We start from the raw sequence: 22,351 nt of genomic DNA on the forward strand, positions 1-22,351 counted from the left end.
TGTAAGGGACGGACATCTGCCACAGTGAAACTGCTGACATCTTGTTGAATTCAGTTGTTGTTTCACTGCATCTAATTACATTTACTAAAATTAGAATTTAAATTTGAATAATATGTACTAATATTATGATATTATTATATTAATATCGGTTCAGTTACCTTTGTATGAAAGTTGTTAGTAGAACTTCAAAGAGCTACTTTCTTACTGTGAGTACATTTCAGAGCCTGTACTTTGACACTTTTACTTGAGTAAAAAAGTTGAACATCAATGAAAGTGATATTTTTTAGATGGCGAAAGGCTAACAGCATTGTTTTGGAGTAAATGTCACACACTAAAGATGTCAAATCACCTTCTACAGAGAACGACACATGTACTGAAGCAGAAACTGGAGCTGTTTGGAGACGTTTGGGATGCTTTTGTAGTGTAACAGTTCTCTTTTTGAGTGTTTCTGGCATGAATTTGAACACTTTGTGCATTTTCTCTCCATGAAGAAAATGAAAGGGGTTTGCTTGTGCTTTTTTATTTATGTGTTTATCCTTAAATTAATGTTTAGAATGAAATCAAAAAAACAAACAACAGCAAAAGCATTGTTTCATCTGGGAGTTGCTGCTATGACACTGAGACACCAGAGGGCAGCAACAACAGGGAGATGGATTTTCCCTGCAACCACACATGCTGTTTTTTATTGGCAGGAAATGACACAAAAAAGTTTTGATGACATGCACAGACCCACATCGTCATAAACAGCCTGTCAATGCCATGACTGAATATCACGGCTCTTACATTTATAACACCAGAACACGTGATTCATGCATCGTTCTGTTTTAAATTTACTCTTGTCAGTAAATTAGACAAAAGTCTAAAGACCAGACAAGATATATCCTTAAGATATAAAAGTTAACAAATTTTAGGTGTGAAAAACAAAATCAGAACCCTTTATATAATATCAGTAACTATAAATGTGTCCAACATGTTGCTTTTAAATGCACTTCACTATGGAACTAACAAGACTGACAGATTTAGAAGCACAAAGATCATCGTTGCTTTGCTGAAGCAGAAATTTTGGTTGATGTGACTGGAAGCTGAACAATGTGAAGGGAAATCCCACAGAGTGCACTTCTGTGTGTTCCTGCATGCATGTGGGTGCACACAGGGGGAGCTTAAGATCCTAATCCGTTTGATATCAAGGCCATATGGACCCCCTCTGCTCTACCGCTCTAACTGTACCTCTCTCGCTGAGCTGTGTTTGTGTGTGTGTGCATGTGCATGCGTGCACTGACTGTCGGGTCAGTTTAGTGCGAGATCACAGCCCATTCCTGAGACAGATTTATGGGATTATCTCAGTGCTGCTGAGGAATGTCAGTACTAAAGACGGCCAATTAGGAAAAAAAAAAAAAGATTTAAGGGCATAAACTAAATTTCTTTTTAAAATCAAACTCATTTCTCAGTTTTTGGAAGCACTCAACTTCCTCTAAATCTGCTAACTTGATCTAATTTAATATGAATTGAAAGGCGATGCCATAGAAGACATAAGGTCAAGCCTGCAACATGAGCTCACCTCATCGTAGAAGTCAGGGCTCTGATTGTGGTGCAGGACGGCTGCGTAGGTGCTGCTGGTGAAGAGTGAATCTCCCGGCTTGCCGTAGATGCACTGAAAGGCAAAGAGGCACATTGGTTATTGGACTCCTTTGATTTTACGGGCACAGTGATGAGTAAGCGCTCGGGAAGCTGTGGTTACTGCCATAATTTGTACAAAAGGCGAGGGAGTGAGCAAGCCTGTATGGATCATGCATTACACTTTGAATCAGCAATGATTTAAACATAGCCTGAGAGAAACTACAAAGGACGACCTAAGATCGCAAAATGTTTGGGCTCTGACTAGACAGATGCCACAGCGTGACAATTTCTATGGGTTTTCGAACCTTGCACAAAACTCACGGACTTATTTTATGTGAGCAGCAGAGCCCTTCCTCCAGAACATGATGACACAAACAAGTCAATTCAATTCAATAAATGACAACAACAGTTGTCTCGAGGGCTGCTTCATATTGTCAGGTAAAGACCCTACAACAATAGAGGGTCTTTTATTGGGTTCTCTAATAATAGAGATCCCACCCCGTTTCCATGAGCAAGCATTTGGTAACAGTGGGAAGGAAAAACTCCCCTTTAACAGGAAGAACCCTTTGGCAGGACGAGGCTCAGGGTGTGGCAGCGAACTGTCACGACCGCTTTAAGGTGACTTTTGACCTCTGATGATCACTTTTGAGGAGGAGTCAGTGCAAGAACTCTGTGGGAAAAATAAAAAAATCGTAACAAGCTCAAGCTTGACCAGGTCAGGATGTTTCTAATGAGGGGTGACAAAAGGGAGGGAAAAAATTCCAACCTCTTGTGATGGCTTCATACTGTAATTAGGATGCTAACTATTGTTGTCATCTCTAATGAGCATGAATGTGCAGTGCTAGCCAACAGGACGGACAGAGCTACAGGAGCCAAATGCCTGAAAGCCTCCGCAGGAGACGAGCCCAGAGGATGGGAGAGGCTTCGTGAGAGAGGACAGGGTTCACAAATCCCAGAACAATCTGGAAACAAGCTGTAGGTGGAGCAGGAAAGAGGCGGGGGGAAAGATCTGAGATCCAGGAGTGCAGGTGGTGCATGGTTTGATGTGTACCTTTAGAGCCCTCACTGCAGAGGCAAAGAGGCTGATGGGAGTTACGATTGTCTGAGTCAGGATGGGGGCCGAAGGAGGTCTGGAGGAGCTGCTTCTGATATTATCTATCACAAAGGCTGGCATGTTAGCACATGAACTGTACCACACATGACTTAAAGTGTCGGCCACTGGTGCAAAAATGAGAGCACTCCAACCATGAACTCAAGGAGCAACTGGTCTCTCAACGATGAAATGGAAATGAGAATTCCATCCTCTTCAGCCCTCACATTCCGACTCCATAAGGCTTTGAATGAATTTCCTCTCAGTCCGGCTGTGTCTTATGTAAACCCCAGGACCTTACTGAGCTTCCGCTAACTCTGATTAAATCTCCCGAGAGGTGTGCCGCCTGCTCCTGTTTGTAAACAGCTTTCTGCCTCACAGTACTTTGAGCGTTGTCTGGAACGCAGTCTGACCCACGTCTGGGTCAATCTGTGTGTTTTCTAGCTGCGGTGTAATATGTCTGACTGCCCGCTGATTGAAAATTCTCAATGTTTTCGTGGTTGAACTCAGAATTTCTGTTTCTCTCCCTCAAGAAACGTGAAAAGAAAAACAATCTGCAGCGCTTTGATGACTATTTCCGACCACAAATATTTGAAATGTGTGGCCAGAGAGAAAAAGAGTGACCATTCATTATCTTCTGTTGCCAGCTATAATAACTGGTTGCTGCGAGCGCTTCCCTTCTCCTCCTGGGCCCCTCAGCTGCAATCTCAAGTCCACTTTGTAAAAAGCAATAAAAGGAAAAGTTTATCATATCTGAGGCCCCTGTCACTGATCGAATCTCTCCCAGGACATTCCACTGCAGTGTTATTGTTGCTCAAACAATAATCCGGGCTTCTGGTGCGCCTCTTCAACAATCTTCACTTTTTTGTATCCGTCTTCCTCTATTTGCTTCCTTGTGTCCTTTTTATCGTTATGTTGACTGTAGCATTTCAAAACCTTTTCTATGTTCTTCTCTCCATTATCTTTGCTGAGCTATGTAGAGAGCCAGGATATCACCCTAAGCCTGTCTTTTGACAAAACTATGAGACACAGATGTGAGTCACTGTCTCTTCCATACATTGTTCCTTGTCTATAAACTCTCCTTTTCAAGCTCTAGAAGTAATGAGGCAAAAACAGATATTCCATATAAGACAAGAAAAATGATGTACAGAATAATGTCAAAAAAAAGCTTCAGGGTCTGTGAAACTGAAGCCGATGCATTCTTTCTGGCAGCCAGCAGAGGGGCGATTCCTGGCTGCAAAGAAGTGTATATTAGGGTGGGTTTAGATGATCGATTTTCTGATTAAAATCGATTTTAGCTTGAATAACACGATATCGATTCATTAAAATCCTGAATCGATTTTTAAATATAAATTTATTTCGCCCAAAACGACAGAATCTCAGGTTAAACCTCGCAAAATTTCGACAACCACCAAACACCAAATGAGAGCAGGTACACGGATTCTGCACAGCACATCAGAATCAGTGAGATGTCAGGTTTCTCACCCGACGGCACGTACGCAGAGATGCCATCGGGGCTAAAGCTCACAGATTCTGATGCGTTGGCGCGTCCGTGCTTTGTGTTTACATCTTTTTTTTGCACTAGACTCTGAAGCTGCAGTTTTGTCTGTCTCCAAACAAAACTGACTGAACCAGCAGCAAAAGAAGATCCAAACTACGCTTCACATTTCGCTTCTCATAAACATCCTCATGAATTCCCTCTTACTTTTGCTCTTTTGCTTCCACCACGATATAATGAAACTTCCTGCACAACTCTCTCTCTCCCTCTGTACTTTAAGAACACTTTCGCATCTAAAAATCTGTTTTCTGCATCATTCGCTTGCTTATTACGCACCAGTCTACCGTTATGTACAGCGCTGTCGGCCACTTAATTTAACTGACTTCTGACAACAAAGCCTCATTTCTGCTGTTCACTGAAGAAAATTAAACTTCTTAAAATGATGCCAAATTGCAAAACACTTTGCTGTGCCTCTAATAAAACCTCTGCAACTCTTTAACCTCTGTAACAGGCCAGGAAAATCTCTGTCATATTTTTCTGTGTTTTGTCCTCAGCTACTTTGACATAAAGGCACCTGCTGTGATGCTCACACCTCTGATAAAGTCTCACAAGTGTCAGCTTTCTTTTTATAGACATAAAAATATGGATATGTACTGATAAATGATCAGAATTATAATATTTCTGACAGTCTGAGGCAAAATTTCCCCGATTCAAATCGAATCTGATCACATCGAATCGGGACCTTGTGAATCTGAATCAAAATAAGTGACGATACCGAGCCCCAGTGCATATAAACGTCTCTGAAAAAACAGACATCCGTTGATCTTTGAGCTCACAAACAACTTTCCTGATGAGTTTATGGTCTCAGCCGCTAGCTTGAAATCTTATTTCATACAGCACAATGTTCATTTTGTAAACAACAGTCTCCACAAAGGTAAAAAAGATGGCAAAACAGGGTTTGAATTAGAGTGGGCCTACCTTGTAAGTAATTCACTTCAGTTTTGTTTATATACAACAACAAATCACAAAAAAGTTGCCTCAAAGCATTCTGTATTATACGCTTCAATGAAAGAGTGAAACCCCCAACAATCAAACGACCCCCCCGTGAGTGAGCGTTTGGCAAAAGTGGGAACAAAAACTCCAGTTTAACAGGAAGAAACTTCCAGCAGAACCAGTCTCAGGGAGGGGCAGCTATCTGCCGTGACCCCAGCTGACCCTATTAGGCTTATAAATTATTAGTGTGCAGCGTCCTTTCATTCATCCACAAGATATGCAAATTACTCATCACATCCAGTTTTACAACAGCCAGGTGGCAACAGTAACAATACTCTGAGGCTTCACAGCAGCTCTTTGCTAGCAACGGCTGACGTCACAGTGGCTGCTTCTCTGTCCTATATATGGCTGCCAGCAGTGATTTAATGTTGCACTTGGTTAATGCATTTCTGACCATCTGCTATATATAACAGAAACAGTGGGAACAGCAAGGTCATATAGGTGCAGAACTTCTCAAACACACTGGACAGATTGCATGAACATGTAGCGATGAGTCCGCTCCAACCCCCAGCCACTGCTACACATCTGGTTATAAATTCATACATCAATATATCATGTCAATGATAGTCTGAAGACAATCACAGTTTATTGGTAAACCTGAAAAATGTTTGACCTTTATCATAACAGCATCTAGAAAAAGTCACATGTTGCAGTACACACTGACCTTTAGAGGAGCAGCACCTTCCTCATCAGAATCTCGGAACTGGATGCAGATGGCAATGTTTCTAGCCTGCAACGGAGGAAAGGTGACATTAGTCAGCCAAGCAGACGATCAGTAAGAACGACTGTGTCTCTGAGCTCGGTCACGCACGCTTCGTTCTCAGTATGCACCAGTAACACACAAACGGGCAATATTTAAAATGTACCACCATCATCACCCATCACATCTTTTTCATCCTAACTCTCGCACCTTAGTGAAGGTCTTCTGGTTGTCATATTTGAGCTGCAGGGGGTAGACATACAGCTGGTTCTTGTAAGTGGTGAAGGGGTAGTTGTACTTGGCTTCCTCGGGGAGGAATTCCTCGATCTCCACCGACACCCGCTCACAGCCGTCCTCGAAGGGCTTGACGGGAATGTAAGAGGACGTCACCGTGTCTGGGGCACAGAGCACACGTCGAGTCAGAGGACCAAACCTCCACTGCTGTGTCCCTGCCTCTCGTGTCATGTCAGTTAACGTCATTTCTGAGCTACAAAACAAACCCTTCACTGTGCAAACCCAGACATGAAACCTGACGCTGCCTACACGCCGTGTCACATGCTCTCTGTGGGAATCATTGCATCTGATAATACGGATGATCTAAAAATTTAACTTCTCAAAAGTTCTCAGATTTAACAAAATTTTAATTCAGGAATATTTGATTCTGTTGTTCTTCAAAGAACATGCTAACAAGGCTTTTACAAGGCAGCATCCAGCATGCTAATAGCCCAGTCTGATCGCTCTTAGTGGAAATCTGAAGGAACACAGTGTCTGCTCCAACCTGTGCTTGTGCGATTTTTGCTTTAGCGTCCCACCCTGCGGCTGTTTCAGCAGAACTACGGACACACTGGCTTAATAGTTCAGGCTTTATGGATCAGAAAGTGGCTAAATTATCATTTATGTCTCCTATTGAACATCACTGGGATATACTAGGCTGATCAGAGGCAGTGACCACTGCATATCTGCAGGCTACATTCATTCAGGAATGGAGATCATTTCCTCAACATCAGACCCAGACACTCGACAGACAGGTAGCTGCTTGCATCCCATGCAGAGATGGCCAATGTAAAATCATTTAATGGAATTGTTGGGTTTTATGCAGTGAACACCACAAAGCTGCTTACTTGAGAAATCAGGCGGGACACACTCGATGGTGACGTTCAGCTGTCCAGGGATGATCTGAAGTTTGCTTTTCTCTGGTCTGACAGGGAAAAGAAGATTCAGTACACGATCAGTGTCCTTTTAAGGGTTAAGTGTGCTTTAGATGTGATGACCTCCCTAATGACAATCCTGGGTGAGTAGTACTTCCTCTTAGGCAATGGCATGTGAAATATAGACCTAAAGTCATAAGTGTACCCCTGGATGACGGTTTTGTGCCACAGTAACTAAGCGCTAGCTTAAATAGCAGAGGAGTGGTGTTGACTCACTTCCTGATGTCGGCCAGCAGCTTGATGAGGTCATCAGTCGAGATTTTGCTGCTGTCTTGGCGATAGAGAGGAGAAAACTTCCCATCCATATCCAGGCTGCCCTGAGCGTCTTTGAACACTTGCCTGCAACCACAACACACATGGTTCATTACAGTTCTCGCCTCATACGTGCAACCAAATACCAACATTTTAGTATAAAGTATAAAGTATGAAGTATAAAGGAATGTTTTGCTTTCACTGTTTAAAAACACTTGTTTTCTTCATGTGTTCTATTAAAGAGTTACTTGCTCCTGTACACAGACTCCCCTGCTTCCCTGTGTTTCTATATTTTTGTTGCTGTTGTTCTTCTTCCAGATTATAGTTTAGAACAGTTGTATGAAAGAGGCTTTTTGTCTTTGTGTGATCTCTACTGGATATTTGGATATATGTCGGTGGGTTCTAACATTTTTGAATGACGCCTGAAGTCCCTTAATCATTTTTCACACCATTTAGAAAAAGGTCTGACTTCTGTGTTGGCCTGGAGTATTTTTATAGCTCACAGCATTACCAGTTACATGTGAAAGCCTCCACTAGGCCTGGAGGCTTGGGGTGTGGATGAGGGTGGAGATGGGGGTGGGGATGAGGGTGGAGATGGGGGTGGGGCGTGAGGCTTGTAAAATCTGTCACAGATTCTAATTTCACGTCAAGACCGGACAGTTCCTGGAAGTTTTCTGTGCTGCTTTTCATTAGCTGCACTTCCAGCAGCAGCTAATAAAAAGCAGAACTGTCTGCTCTTCATTATGAATGTTGAATTTCCTAACTGGGATAACGTAATATAATGTTTATCAATATAATCCAGCTCAAACTAGATCAGCAAGCAAGTAAATGTTCTTTTACACGAACTTTATTTAACCTCAAAGTCAAGAAATTCCTAAACTTTTGGGGTCCAAAAAGTAAATATTATCTTATTTTCTCCCTCTATGACAAATAGATGAGGCTTTACACCTAATTGTATGATGTTATTATGCTGATGCCTTTGCACATGTTCACATGAGATCACATGAGTTGAATCAAAACAGATTATTTACAAGATTATGAGGTTTGACTCATGAATTATTTCTGTCTTACTTGGCAGCCCAAGCAAACGGCATCCTGTACTGGCCCAAGCGTTGGCACGTCTGCTTGGCAGCTTTGAGCACCTTCTGAGCAGTCTGAGGAGACACAGGAAAGACATCATCAAGTCAACACCGGAGCGGTTTCCACCGTCTCCTCCACGAGGTCAAAATCGATGGCAGCGTACCTTAGTGATGTCAGAGGTTTTCATGTATGGCTCAGCGCAGTGGGTGATGCCATTCTGTAACACCTTCTCCACACGGGCCACCAGGAAGATATCTGCATGGGGGTTAGTCACTGAAAAGATACCCTGCAAAAGAGAGGGAGAAATGAAGCAATCAAGACATGTGGTTGGGATTTGATTTGGCAGCTTTCGAGGGTCTTTTCTTAGAACGCTCTTCCGAGAAATCTGCTACTGTGAATGGAGAGGAGAGATGCCGAGTTCTATGGAGAGAAACTCTGACTACAGACGTGGCCAAAGTTTCAAATGACACGCCAACCTATCAGACTGCTCAACACGTTCTCACTCCCAAAGTCTGTTCACGGCTCTGTATGATCTCAGTGAAAACAGATATCCCTAACGTGGTCATGCCAGGAACACAGTTGTGGGCACAGAAGCTTGAACGGTTGCTGACTTCCTGTTTGGAAGGGTCATCCAATCAAGTGGTGTGTGTGAGAGAGGTAAAAGGAATTTAAAGGTGTGGAATAAAGCGCTGTATGAATGTGTGATAGTGTAAAAGTCACTCTTAAATTCATCACCTGCTTCTGTGTGAGATCGATTCAGGGGAAATGGTTGATGCTAAAGCTGTACAGGAAAACCACATGCTGCTCACACGTCTATTTATGGGCCAATGAGATGCGTCTGCATTTAAGCTTCCAAGTTCAAGTAAAGCAAACAAAGGCGACAGTAACTACAATCAGACTAAGCTATGCTGCTCGCACTGGTATGACTAATAAAAACTTCAATAGAAATTTCTGGAAATAGAAAAAAAGCATAAGTGACAAAACTGAATGACAGTACCAAGGAAGCAGCTGATTCAGATGCAGACATAACAATCTGGACATTACTAACACTTATCTTTAAGGAGGCTAGCATGCTGCCAGTCACACACACACACACACACACACACACACACACACACACACACACACACACACACACACACACACACACACAGAGCAGGGTTACACTCCAGGCCATAAGCCTGTCCATCCTCTGTCCTCATTCACAGCCCTTAAAACCACACACAGCTGCTTTTGCTTTCAGTTTTTGACGTTATTTGCTCCTCACCGCTCATCGTCAACCAGTTCTTACAGTGTGGTTAAAAAAAAGCTTGTAAATGCTCCATTTGGGCATTAAACTTTCCTCATAGTTCGTAAACAGTGTCACATCCTTTTTGTGCAAAGATAAACCATCTCACTGCTGAAAATGCTGAAACTCAAATGGGTAAGATTTGTGAGGGTCCAGAGGTTGTGGCGTCCTCCTGAGAGCTACTGCAGAGATGAGAGGTGAAGCCTGTGTCCTTGGAACACACCCAATGCACCTAAATTAAACTGCGGTCTGCAGACCTATAATAGCACACTAATCACAGAGGCAGGAGCCGCTCTGTTTGTATGCATATATTTGTGTGTACATGTGTGTTCTGCTGGTGCTGCACAGATGTTTCTGGCAGAGAAGTCCAAAAATGAAACTTTTTCATGCCTGTAGCTTTAAGGCGGCCCTGCTGCTGGTTTGCTGGCTGCAGAAATCCTGCGTTTGTCACTCTCTGCCCTGATTCATCCCCTCGTCTCTGAGCTTTTTCCTGCTTTTTGCTGCGCTGTTCATCAACTCGTTTCTCCCGTCATGGAAATGGAAAGTGAGCTTGTTTTATAACCGCTGCTGGTTTATACCAGGCACCGGCCCTGTTGAGTGACTTCATCGCTGCAACGGGCCAAGCGGCAAGAGGTAAAGAACAGGCCGTGTGTGCGCCGAACTCACAGCACCTGCAAATGTTTGCAGAAGGGCCTGAGCCAAGAGTAACGCTCACACATGCACATTATTTCTCCCCAAATAAACTCTAGACTTAAAATACTGCAAAACAAAGTGACAGGACATAAAGCTTACATCCCGAGGCCTGAGCTCACATCAGGAAGCAAAGTGATTCTGAAATCACTTGCAAATGTTCGCCGAATGAGCCGAACGGGATCCTTTCACAGTTCTTTAGGTCTGGTTGGGGACCAAAGGCTGGCTTGTGACACACTCAGCATGACAGTGGAGAAATGAATGAAAAAACAAAAAAGATCATGCACTGGCCAAAACAGCTAACTCACTGCACACACAGTGTCAGCAGTCCTGACTGAGGCCAGGACTGTGCTGGGCCAGCTGCAACCAATATGGCAGAGCTGAACCTATGTGACAGAACCAGATGAGAGCTCAACAGTGTGTAGACATTTTAAAGACTAAGCATGACAGAGGGCCGCCTCCAACCATCAACTTGGCTTAGAAAAGTGCAGAAAGTGATAAAAACAATGCAAGACAAATGATTTCTATAAATTCTAGCTCATAAAACCATCATTTTCTTGCGTCTGAGTCAGTCTCTCATTACTTTTTAGTTTCTGCATGCTTCTACCTGCTCTGTCGAAGGAGAGCGTTACTCAAAGACACGTTTTCCCTCTTCTCGTAAGAACGATCGACTCTTCATGTTTCAAAATGTCAGTTTATTAGGGTTTTTTCATATATTTCCTGTTATGGATTTCACATAATGACACCGTCATCTTTATAATTAAGGACAGCAGCTTAAGTTCAGATTGTTTTACTCTTCGCTCTGTGTGATGTCCGCCGCAATACGGTCATTAGGGAAGCCCCACCCAAATAAATTAACACTCATTTTCAGTGTATTCTATATATAAGCTAACTGACCATAGGTCACGTAAAACCAGAAGCAGAGTTCAGTCTCAGTTTCACATCAACTAAACCTGTAAAGCAGCAGGATGACAAACATGCCGGATCTCTTTTTAATAATCCAGCTCCAGCACCAAAGTTTTGCAAAGAGCACAAAATATTTTGTTTTCCACGCAGCAAGATTTGTGTGACCCAGTGTGACTCAGCTTTCACACCCAGGTCTGACTGTGTGACTCAGCTGCAGTCACTTTCTCTATCAGACACCTGTCTACATGCTATCATAGTTCCTACCTGAGTGGGGAAGCGCAGCAGAGCCTCTGACACCCTCTGAAGCAGCGGCAGGCCGTTTCCTTTCCCTGAGTCTCCGTTCACGAGGACTCCTCCCTGTCCCCCGTCCTTCACTCCACCACCGTCCGACTCAGATGAAGGAGACGCTTGAGCGGAGGTGTCGGTGAGCATCTCCCTGACAGATGGTGGATTGAGCTCAACGTGGAAGTCGGCCGAGATTTTGCAGCTCTTGGAGACATCGAAGAGAGCGAGGCTGATGAAGAACGGTTCCACCTGCGAGTCAGCAGAGGGGCGGTTACAGGCTGCAGTCCAGTACGTACCTTTATTACTTTACAACATTTCACTTTAGGACAAAATCTCAGAAATCAGGTCATATGACTCTTTAGTTTTAGCATGAATTAAGCAATCATGCACACTCTTCCCACCAGTAATGCAGCCTGCTAACATCAGCTAGCAACCTTTTGCCCAAATATGGTCACTTCTGGGTCCAACCAACATGCAAAGTTTTACTAAATACAACATGAGAGTCGTTTGTGTGACCTAATGAATACATTTATAATTATTATAATAGGATTCAATGGACAGGTTTAATCTGTTTAATCTGAAATAATCAAAATTCTAGATTCAGACAAAATATTTATGGATAAAAGTCTAAAAATATTTATATTCTCTCAGTGTGTGTCATCCTCAAGCACAAGCAAAAAGTTTTCTATTTTGGAAACCTGCAATTCCTGCACGATGGACAAAATCGCTCCATCCAGTGAACTTTAAAGCTGTCTGAGACCGCCGAGGGAAAGAAGGGATGGAAGAAGAGGAGGGAACGAGAGCGTGTGCTGCTTCCAAACCACAAATGAGTCAGATGATTTCTCCTGCCAGCCTTTCTAATGCATCAGCAAGCAGGAAAAGGAGGAGGGGGAGAAGTTGGTCTAGCTCTGTGTTTTATATCTAAAGCCCTGACAAAGGCCGAGCTCACATATGCTCAAAAATGCTACCTCACGCTACTGAAAGCTCCTCATCCGGCACACATTAAACATTTCTGCATGACCCTCCATGCCTCAGGCTTAAATAAAGAAAGATTTGTTTTAGTGCTAATGCAACAATATCGAGTTGCGTTATCCTAGTTTGGCTACTTCCGTTGCTTCCAGCCAGACTGACATGAATTATGAAGGTGTATTATGTGGGGCAGCACTACAGAGGGAGAGGCTGGCGGAAAATCTGCAGTGTGAAGAGGAAAGCTACGTATTGCAGTTAAGAAACGTATCCTCAGGTTCAGGATGTAATTCACTGTCAAAGCCATAGATTTCAACCTGGCGACATACCTTTAGAAGGAGTAGTGATGTACTCTGTTGAACATGAGTCTTAATCTATAACGAGCCATTATGCTACCTCACAGTCTCAGCACGAAGAGATAATACCTGGTTTCAACTCTCTTCAGCTCTCGATGCTTTAAAGAGCAGGTAGATGGAGCGACTGTGCTCAAAGCCATCCTATTTAAAACTGCGGCCATGATTCATCTTTTTTTTACCTGTTTAATGTAACAGTAGCACAAGTAGCAAACCACAGAACAGCTGTGTTGTGGAACAAAGGTGATGACATACATTGGTAAGGACACCGTCGCCCTTCTCATTCACGCAGCCCTGCAGACTGAAGGTGAGGTCGTGGCAGCTGACCACTATACGACGACCAAAACGCTCCTCGAAGGGCTTCACGTCTGGCTCGATCCCAGAGAAGTCCAGCCTCTGGATATCAGGGAGGAGGAGAGTGAGAAAGCAGGAGAGGGGCAAGAGTGGTCCAGCGGAGAGGAGGGAGGATGAGCGTGAGGAGTTGGAAGGGGGAGGAGAGATCAAACAGGGTGAATCAATAGTGAAATAAATAAATCATAGGAAAGCTAAGCATTTTAAAGGAATAACCTTTTGTACCTGTGTCTCAGGATCCAGAGAGGAGAGCTTCAGCCTGCCTTCGTTCCTGTTCATCTTACTGAGCTGGTCTGTCTCCCTGGTGTACTGCAGACAGACAGCAGCGATGTAAGCGAGCTAAAAATCCATCAGGTGTTTCTTTCTTCTCTTTTTTTAACTGCAGAATTTTTTCTCCCATGAATTTATTTATCTATACAAACAAATGGTGTAAATTTGAAAACCTACATCGCCTCGTTCTCGAGGTATCGAGTTCACAAAGTTGCGCTGGAGTGATGACAACAATACCCCAATCACCCTTTCAGGCTGAGGGACAAACCACACAACAAACATGAAGAAACTGTTTCCACAACAAACAGCATTCCCATCTGTTTCTGTTTGATCCACGTCCCCGCCAAAACTCTAAATTAAAATATTCAATGCCTTCATGGGCCCTGGCCTCCTCAGGACTCCCCGAGTTATCATAACGAACTGCTTAACACTTGAAGCAGACATAAACAGGAAGTTATCAACTGATGATATGTTTTAGAGATAAAAGACAAAGTCTGGCTTTTTTTTTTTACTTTTTTTTTACATAAATATCCAAAATATGTATATTACTCTCACATTTTAAGAAAAAAATCTGTAACTATCTCTGATACCTTTTGTGAACTCTTCTAACACATTAAACAGTAGCACTTCAGCCGCTGCGTTCCTTCTCTTTTATTTGCACGCTTTATTGCAACAGATCTTTATAGCTTATTTGCATGGACTTCATTTAAGAATGAGGCAGCAACCGCAGGTAGAAGAGCAGCCCTTACTGTAATGGTCCGGTACAGTGTACTCAGTGCGCTGCTTGTAAACTTACACAAACAGAAAAAGACAGAGGAAGGTTGCTATGTAGTCAAGGGACAAAAGGGGGGAAACAAAGGGCGTCCAATGGAGCCCAATCAAAGCCTCAGGTTTAGGTAAGAGCCCTCAGAGTCCATTTCTCTCCCCTCTCTTCCTCCTGTTCGCGCCTCTGTTCTCACTGTCTGCTCAGCCTGCAGACAAACTCGACCTTGTTTTTACGTGCACAGAGAAAAGCTTTGCTGCAGTGGCCCAAAGCAAACAGAGTGGAACAGCAGCAACAGAGGGCTTTGTTGCTGCTGTGTAGTTTGGGGTTTATAGACACATCAGAGCGGCTCTGTCTGAGCACCACAAATAAAAGAGACGCTGAACTTGTTCTGCTTCCGATTCATTTTTTAGATAATGTCTCATTTAAATCATCTCATATGCTTTCTTATTATGTCATTTACTAAAGCGCCACAGTGTGATTTAACAAACCACTGATCTGTATTCAGGATTATGCATCTGTAGCTGTAGCCCACAGGTGGCTGTGAGTCAGACTGTTCTCCTTTGATTTTTGCAGATATCTGCAGCATCACAAAGAACACATGCAAAAACGAGATGTACATTTAGTTGAATTTAATGCCTTAAAGTTTGCTCACTTCTTTTTTTTAGTTGTTTTATGTTATGCTAAAGGTTGATAGGGTGACAAACCCCCTTTAGTTTCTAATGGAGGACTTCACCCGTATATTTTAACACATGCACGGCTGTTTGCAGAGAGCAGCTCTGTGTAGAATTTGCTGATGGTTACTGAAAAGACCCGTCTGGGTCTGTGTTCATAAATTAGTGCGGTGTTAATAGCCACAGAACTTTCCACTCCCTTCAGCACATTTCTGCAGCTTCACACTAATTTGACCCACTTGGTAAGTCTGGCCCAACTAACGCAGCTTCATTAATCATCTATCATTCCTTCATACCTTGATGAGTTCAGTGTGCAAGCTCCTCCCCGAGTTCTCCAGCATGCTCTCGCCTTTACCTTGGCTGGCCGTGTCATCATCTGAGAGGAAAAGGACAATAACCAGACATCAGTACATGTAATCCACATGAATGCCTGTTCACCAAGAACCATGCACACTACAAGTCCCTATAAAGCTTCCCTCCCTTAATGCTAATACTTCTTTTGTTCTCCACTTATCTAGTTTCCTCAGTTTTCTTTCTTTCCACACCATTCAGTAATATCAGAATCAGAATACTTTATTAATCCCTAAGGAAATTATATTATGCCAAGTTTTTGGCTAATAGCTCTTTTGATATCATCTTGGTTCAAAACTAGTATTTTATGCCTGTCAGCGTGTTATCTTTGGCACTTCTCGTAGATTTAACAAAACAAATGGGAATACATTTGTTGTTTTTGCAACAAAGTGCCTAAAGATACAATTTTAAAATGTTTATTTCCCTCTGTCTGCTCTATGTAGACACATTTACTTATCCTAAGTGTCTTTTTTATGGTTGATCGATTCACACGTCCGTGTAAATGACTTAGCAAAAAAAATACTCCTCTGACAATGTTCAGGATTGAGTCCAAGAAAGACTTTGAAGGACCTTCAGAAAGTCTTGAGAACCATTATTCAAGTCCACTTGAATAGAAGTGAGCGGTGGCTCAAGGTTGTTGCACTGTCCTGTATAAACAAACTCCATTGTTCCTCAGTTAGCTGATATACTAGCATGTTATTGTCTCAGGGGCTACAGGTGAAGGAGTCCGCCTGCTAATTGCATATGTGTGACTGTAACGTGGAAACCAATGGAAAAAAACATGATAGGCCCGTGGTTAGAATCAGTGTTTAAAGTAAGCTGACTATGAAACTATAGAAACCTTTAAATAAGACTATAAGTACTATGTTGACTGAAAGATAATGTAGACATGTAACTGCTCAAAGTTTGGTAGAACAGCTCACCAAGGACACAGTCCAGCGACTCAGCACCGTTCCTCCTGTCCTGGCCAGCCTCTGTGCTGCTCTGCAGAGCCTGTTTCAGTGTGGCCACCCATTCCTCCATCTCTGCCTCACTGTCTGCAGCCAGGAAGTGGCTATAGCGGTCTTGCATCTTAAGCTCAAAGCCATTCCGCCGCATCTTGGGACTCTGAGGAAGAAAGATCATTTTTGACTGATTTTTGACTAACAGGTGGAAACTGATGAGAATTACAGGATCTTTGGTACAACTAAATAAGCCGTTAAAAGCACGGCGTAGGGAATCAAATGTAATCAGAAGAATCTCAACTTAAATTCAGAAACAAACTGAGAGTCAATGCTATTCGGCCATGACCAAACAAAACCTGATTTCCATGCTAAACTCAAGCTTCCTCATTAAATCCATGAGCCAGAATGAACTCCCTCACTCCCCCCATTCATATTCTGAGCGTGCTCATTAAACTGAAAGCTTCCTGGCTGCTTTCTCAGCCAGGTCAGCTCTGCCTGAGGAGCAATCAAGGTACTAGGCTGTGCCATGAGCCAGCAACAGCTCTTCATAATCTGCTAGAAGCTGACGTTTCTGCCCAAGTCACTGGAATGCAGCAGATCTGCCCAATTAAAGCAGCCAAAAGCCCCCAAGGGAAAGTAAGACACAGAAACACACTGAATTTCACGAGGGTGGGAGCTCACGCCAAGTTCTGAAACCTCGCAGAGAGCGCACGAGGGAAATAAACACAGTGAGTTTAATTAAGCACACCAACATGGTCACAACAGAGAAAACAGCTTTATCCACTGCTGCTGGGATCCTAATTGTACTGAGTCTACCTGGATGACATCTATACAGGAGTCCAGGTAGATGGATCCTTTGGTTTCCTTGCAGTTTTTCTCATCCTTATAAGAGTTGAGGATGTAGGAGCCATCAGGGAGCTGAGACAAGTAGAAGTACCTCCTCTTGAACACCTGCAATCCAGAGCACATCTCATATGACTCATCTGACAACTCATGACAGCAGAAATATGACACTATGACATGTGACTTCAAGCTCATGTGCTGCCTTCCTAATGTAGTTAAAATTCCAGAATGAAGGGCAGATACACTGGATACTGCAAGTTATACAGCTGTGTCTTTCAGCAACAGCCTTTTGTTGTTACTGTCCCAACTTTGGAGATGAGTTGCTGTTATCAAATTCCAAATTAGCAAATATTATTCTTAAAATGGTACAGTTTGTCAGTTCCAACAGTTTATATACTTTCACTATCTGAGACCATATCCTCATTTAGGTTAGACAGCATTTCTAGTAGATAATGGCAGACAGCTTGTACACAAATTAAGGATGCGGTTTGGGGAAAGCCTCAGAGTATTTCTCATGTATTAATGAGAAGTGAATGAATTGAAAAAGAGAGGGAGGGGCACCAAAAAGAGAACAAACAGGGGTTGTATGTAGAGAGAGAACTGGAATGGGCATGCATCGAAGCATGGTCCCAGTCCTTAAATTCATATAAATTATCTCCAACTCTGTGTTCCTTTGTTCATAAATGACAGATTCATGTGCAAATCATTACAGTCTGTTTTTATTTACATTTTACATACCACCCCAACATTTTCACAATTGGGTTTGTATGTTTCTCATGGCGCTACGTCTCATATGTTGCATGCTGAACTTGTTTGCACGATCCTGGACATTCAAAACATTCTCAGTTCAATTCAGTTTAACTTTATCCATATAGCACTGGTTCACAGTAGCAGCAATTTCACTGGGAAAGTAAAATGATGTGGGCTGATTATTCAGGACTGTGAAAGTGAGGGTTTATGCTGGGTGGGACGGTGTTACAGGATAAAGTCACGTACATCGATGCAGCTTTAACGGTGTATCATTTTTCCAGCATTACAAATTGCAGCTGCAGCTACGCTCCTATTCTGACCTATACATGCTTGTGTTGTTTCACTTGTTGCTGTTATGCTGTGATAACAGACAGGAGGTCTGGTGCTGACTCACCCTCATGGAGACAGACAGGCTGCTATTGATGTTGGCTTTCTGAAGCCAGCCCTGCTTCAAGATGCCTCCCCTCTGGGAGCACAGCGATGCCGAGTCCTGACACACAAACACAAACACTTGGCAATCAGCAAAGACGGATTTCATTACTGCGGTCAACTCACGTTAATGTCGTTGTTTGTAGTATTTTCTGCCATGAAGAAACAATTATTTTTTCCTGTGGTTGTGAGAACTGTGTGTTAATTAGAGCAGAGCTGTATTAACTTTGTCAGTGAGAAAGCATGAACATAAATCAGTGTGTGGGGAGAATTTCTTTGGGATCCCATGAAGCAGTTCATCATAATTCAGGCTTTGTCCTGTCAGTGTAACATCTCCATCTCAACCAGTAAATATCATGGGACTGTTCATCACCACCACAGAAAACAAATCTGTTAGTGATCACGCTCATACACACAAATGCACACACACATAATGGTAATGCATCGGGCCACTCGAAGGAATACAACATGCAGAAATCATAACACAGAGCAAGAAGGGTTCTTGTACCTTCTCTGACACACAGCTCTCGCTGTCCTCCTGACAGCTGCGACTCAAGTCTATACCTGCTATTATCATCTACTGACTGAGTGCTATTAACCCATAAACTGACAGGTCTGTAAAAAGGTGCTACTATTCTTATCATCTTATCAAAACATGGATGCACAAAGATGCAGAGATAAAATAACAGACGCCTGAGCTGCCCTCCCTGTGCAGCCAGCAGAGCAGCAGCATTTACTTGCCTTCAGTTAAATTTCCTCTGTCTAAGTTTATCTGCATCCGGCCTGAGGGTAGCAGGGGGAGGAGGGTTGATGAGAGCTATTTATAGAAACTATAAGGGTTCTGGTTTCACTGGCCTGCAGTCGTCAGTCTAAGAAGGGGTCGAACAACAAGCCGGAACATGCAAGACACGGGTAATACCTGCTTCGCTGAGCAGAAGGCTTTGAAATTCTAAGCAAGATTTATAGAAGAGCACTAAAAGCTGTGCACGTGCACACGACACGATGTGTCCATAAAGGGCCCAGTGAGTCAATAGCCTATCATTCCGCCTCCCTGTAGGGAACGACGTCTGTGATCTAACCACGCTCAGGCCGCTCTACTCACCTCGTCTTTGGCGTCTTCATCGATTTCAAACACATGAGCTGGCAGTTTGTCCGTCTTCAGGCCTTTGCTTTAAAAACACAAAACAGAGGGTGAATGGATGAAGCTGGCCTTCTCCCCCTCTGCTGACAGCTACGTCACATATCTGGGTTCTTTATGTCTTTCTTGTTTGTAACGCTAGATCAGATTACAGCCTCCTTCATGTATTTTTTATGTTCAAAAATACTTCTCAAAATTCATGATTGCAGTGATAAAGTCATTTCCTCAGTAAGATTTATCACCATGGAAATAAATTCTTTACATCTGGACTGCACCTGCTGTGTGGAGGAACATCTGGCTGAACATCAGAGCTGCACTAACACATTGATCCAGCTGAGGAAATCCGCTGCATGTTACACATCTGGCTGTTTTACCTTATTTTAGCCTGTATGTTTTCCCATATATCCAAACTACATTTTCAGTTTATTCCACTCATTTCTGTCTCATGTTCCTTACCTCGGCAACATGCGGAAGTCTCCAGAATAAGCCTCGTATTTGTAGTTGATTACGTGCCAGTCAGTGTTGTACATCTTAATGCACTGCAGAACACAGAGAGCTGGATTAGCAGTGGATACGTTCAAATGGAAAAAGCGAGCCATACCAGCAAGCAGACCTTTTTTTAATGACTGTAAATGACGGAGGAGGATTTTGGGGTGACGAATCAACTTCGATCATTTTTCATGAACTCAAAATACAAGTCTGCAAAGCATCAGACACTTTTAAGTGGACTTTTTGTGTTTTTAATTCAGCATAGAACTGCAAGCAAAAAGTCTCCTGCAAGTCATCTGAATGGATCTTTGTTCAATAAATGCTGAGCAAGCCCAGGGTCTGTTTTAACTGCCCCTATGACAGTTGTTTCCGTGCTACATTGCAGTCATGACGGCTGGCAGATGAACACAGATTTAAAGCCTGGTAGAGCAGCAGTGTATGACTGCATCGTGCCAGAGAAGTCTGTTTTTCATTGCTAATACAATATTTCATCAGCGTAACACGTGTTTACGACTGGACGGTGAGTACTCCCGTTTCTTTATGAGCTCCCAAGGAACACGTCAGGGTCAGTATCATGCAGGCTGGTGTGAAATCATCAAGACACAGCCTGTTTTGTTGATCATTTTTACTCGTATTCTTTACTGAGCAGACTGCAATTAATGATATATATGATAATATAATGCAAAATAACTGTAGTACCTCTTTGGCAAACAGACTCCTAGCCTCCCGCTCGGCATTCTGGGGCACAGAGGGAACAACGGTCCTCCTCTGCCGGGAGATCTGAGACTCCTGTACGCATGCAAACACAAAATGAGCCACATGTGGATTCACATGCATGGTGCATGATGGAGATATTTCTCATAACATCAAACACGGGAAAAGAGAATGAGAGAAAACAGAAGACAAATATACGAAGAAACAAATTCTCTCAGTACGAAGGAGAAGAGTCGACACAAACAGATGCACCACTAGAACAAAACCACATGTGTCTGAAGCAACAGCAATAAATACCTGACTGGACCGTATGTGAGAGCTGGACTCAGCCGTGAATAACTGGGCCTAGTGTTTTGAGGATGTTCAGTGATTAATGATGGGAAAACGTCCTTTGGAAAGTAATAGTTCACAGCTCTTTGACTCGGACAGATTGGAAAAGCAGCTGATTTTGGCTGTTTACTGTGGAAATTTCAGCGCAGGTGCTTTGAGCGTAACATATTTGTAAAAGATCCATAAATCACAGGCCGTAGACGGAGACGGAGCCAAAGACAGAGGCAACATATGTGACGGGTTAAGCCCTGCACTAGTTTATATTGCGAATGAGCACTTCCTTTAACTTGAACCTTCTGGGAGAATACTAGTGTAACTCTTGAAATAACAGGAATGACTTGAGATTCAAAAAATTTACTTTAAAAAGTAACTATGTTCAAATCGTTACTTTTTAAAGTGCTACGACAGTAATTAATGTCATATTGTCCTTGGATTTTTGCTATTTTAACGGTGTAACGTGGTTTTGGGGCCCAAAACAGAGTTCAAGTTTAGCTAGCAATGGGCCACCTTGATAATAAGAAATAAACTGATAAGGATACTAAACTAAGAGCATAATAACAACTAAGCACATCACAATATTGTAGATCTAAAGCTTATATTCCATGTAGCACAATAAACAGAACTGTTGCAGATTACAGAAGAAATCTATACAAAATAACAGTTTAAACCTGTTATAAAAAACAGCTGACACATGGTTATTCTGTGAGAAACTGCAGGAAGGATGGCGTGGACTCACCGAGACATCATCCACAGGGCAGAGCAGCAGGTCTCTGTGGGGGTCACTGTGGATCTGAGCCTTTCTCTGAAACACCACAGCCTCATAGTCGAGCGGTTCAATGATCTTTGGCTGCTCCTGAAGGGGGAGGAAGGAAAGGACACCAACACATGTCATTTCAAATCAACTTTTTTTCTTCAGTGCACCAATTATGTTTGTCTTTTCTGTGGTTCTGGTGGGCCCTGCGCACCCCTGCTGTTTGAAAGCAGCTAATGAGTGTTCACCTCTGGAACTCCTCACCACCCATGCTTCAGCAGAGCCACAAGAGATTAAAGACACAACCACAAAGTTCAGAGGGCTGTCACAGTGCAGGAAAACAGCTGCTGGGAGAAATGTGGGCTGATGGGGGGGAAATAAAGCAAAAGATGACAAAAACGGAAGGAACTGAAGATAAAGTCTCAGGTAAGGGTAGCAAAGGCAACAACTTCATCGATTCATGAAGTCTGATAAAGCTTGACAGAGACATAATGAAACTAAAAAAAAGCAAGTTCAACCAAATACCACAACAAACTATCGCGACTTCCTGTTTTAAGTTTCATAGAGA

General features: G+C 42.9%; 1 protein-coding gene across 3 annotated transcripts in view; it reads right to left on the minus strand.

The window, feature by feature from the left end:
• The window catches only part of dock11 (dedicator of cytokinesis 11), an 80,054-nt gene that overhangs the window by 50,785 nt on the left and 6,918 nt on the right, over positions 1 to 22,351 (minus strand). For all 3 annotated transcript variants that reach the window (XM_014336566.2, XM_014336565.2, XM_014336567.2), the window contains exons 2-19: positions 21,769 to 21,885; positions 20,688 to 20,777; positions 19,956 to 20,038; positions 19,464 to 19,530; positions 18,327 to 18,422; positions 17,156 to 17,290; positions 16,319 to 16,502; positions 15,341 to 15,420; positions 13,563 to 13,646; positions 13,242 to 13,382; positions 11,647 to 11,916; positions 8,662 to 8,784; positions 8,490 to 8,572; positions 7,383 to 7,505; positions 7,080 to 7,156; positions 6,169 to 6,353; positions 5,923 to 5,988; positions 1,559 to 1,651 (exon numbers count right to left, since the gene is read on the minus strand). In XM_014336566.2, coding sequence (XP_014192052.1) covers positions 1,559 to 1,651; positions 5,923 to 5,988; positions 6,169 to 6,353; positions 7,080 to 7,156; positions 7,383 to 7,505; positions 8,490 to 8,572; positions 8,662 to 8,784; positions 11,647 to 11,916; positions 13,242 to 13,382; positions 13,563 to 13,646; positions 15,341 to 15,420; positions 16,319 to 16,502; positions 17,156 to 17,290; positions 18,327 to 18,422; positions 19,464 to 19,530; positions 19,956 to 20,038; positions 20,688 to 20,777; positions 21,769 to 21,885 — 2,097 coding nt within the window. The remainder of the gene's footprint in view (positions 1 to 1,558; positions 1,652 to 5,922; positions 5,989 to 6,168; positions 6,354 to 7,079; positions 7,157 to 7,382; positions 7,506 to 8,489; positions 8,573 to 8,661; positions 8,785 to 11,646; positions 11,917 to 13,241; positions 13,383 to 13,562; positions 13,647 to 15,340; positions 15,421 to 16,318; positions 16,503 to 17,155; positions 17,291 to 18,326; positions 18,423 to 19,463; positions 19,531 to 19,955; positions 20,039 to 20,687; positions 20,778 to 21,768; positions 21,886 to 22,351) is intronic.

Source organism: Haplochromis burtoni, unplaced genomic scaffold (genome assembly GCF_018398535.1).
Source record: "Haplochromis burtoni strain Fernald_Lab_line unplaced genomic scaffold, NCSU_Asbu1 Contig_143, whole genome shotgun sequence".
Classification (NCBI taxonomy): domain Eukaryota; kingdom Metazoa; phylum Chordata; class Actinopteri; order Cichliformes; family Cichlidae; genus Haplochromis; species Haplochromis burtoni.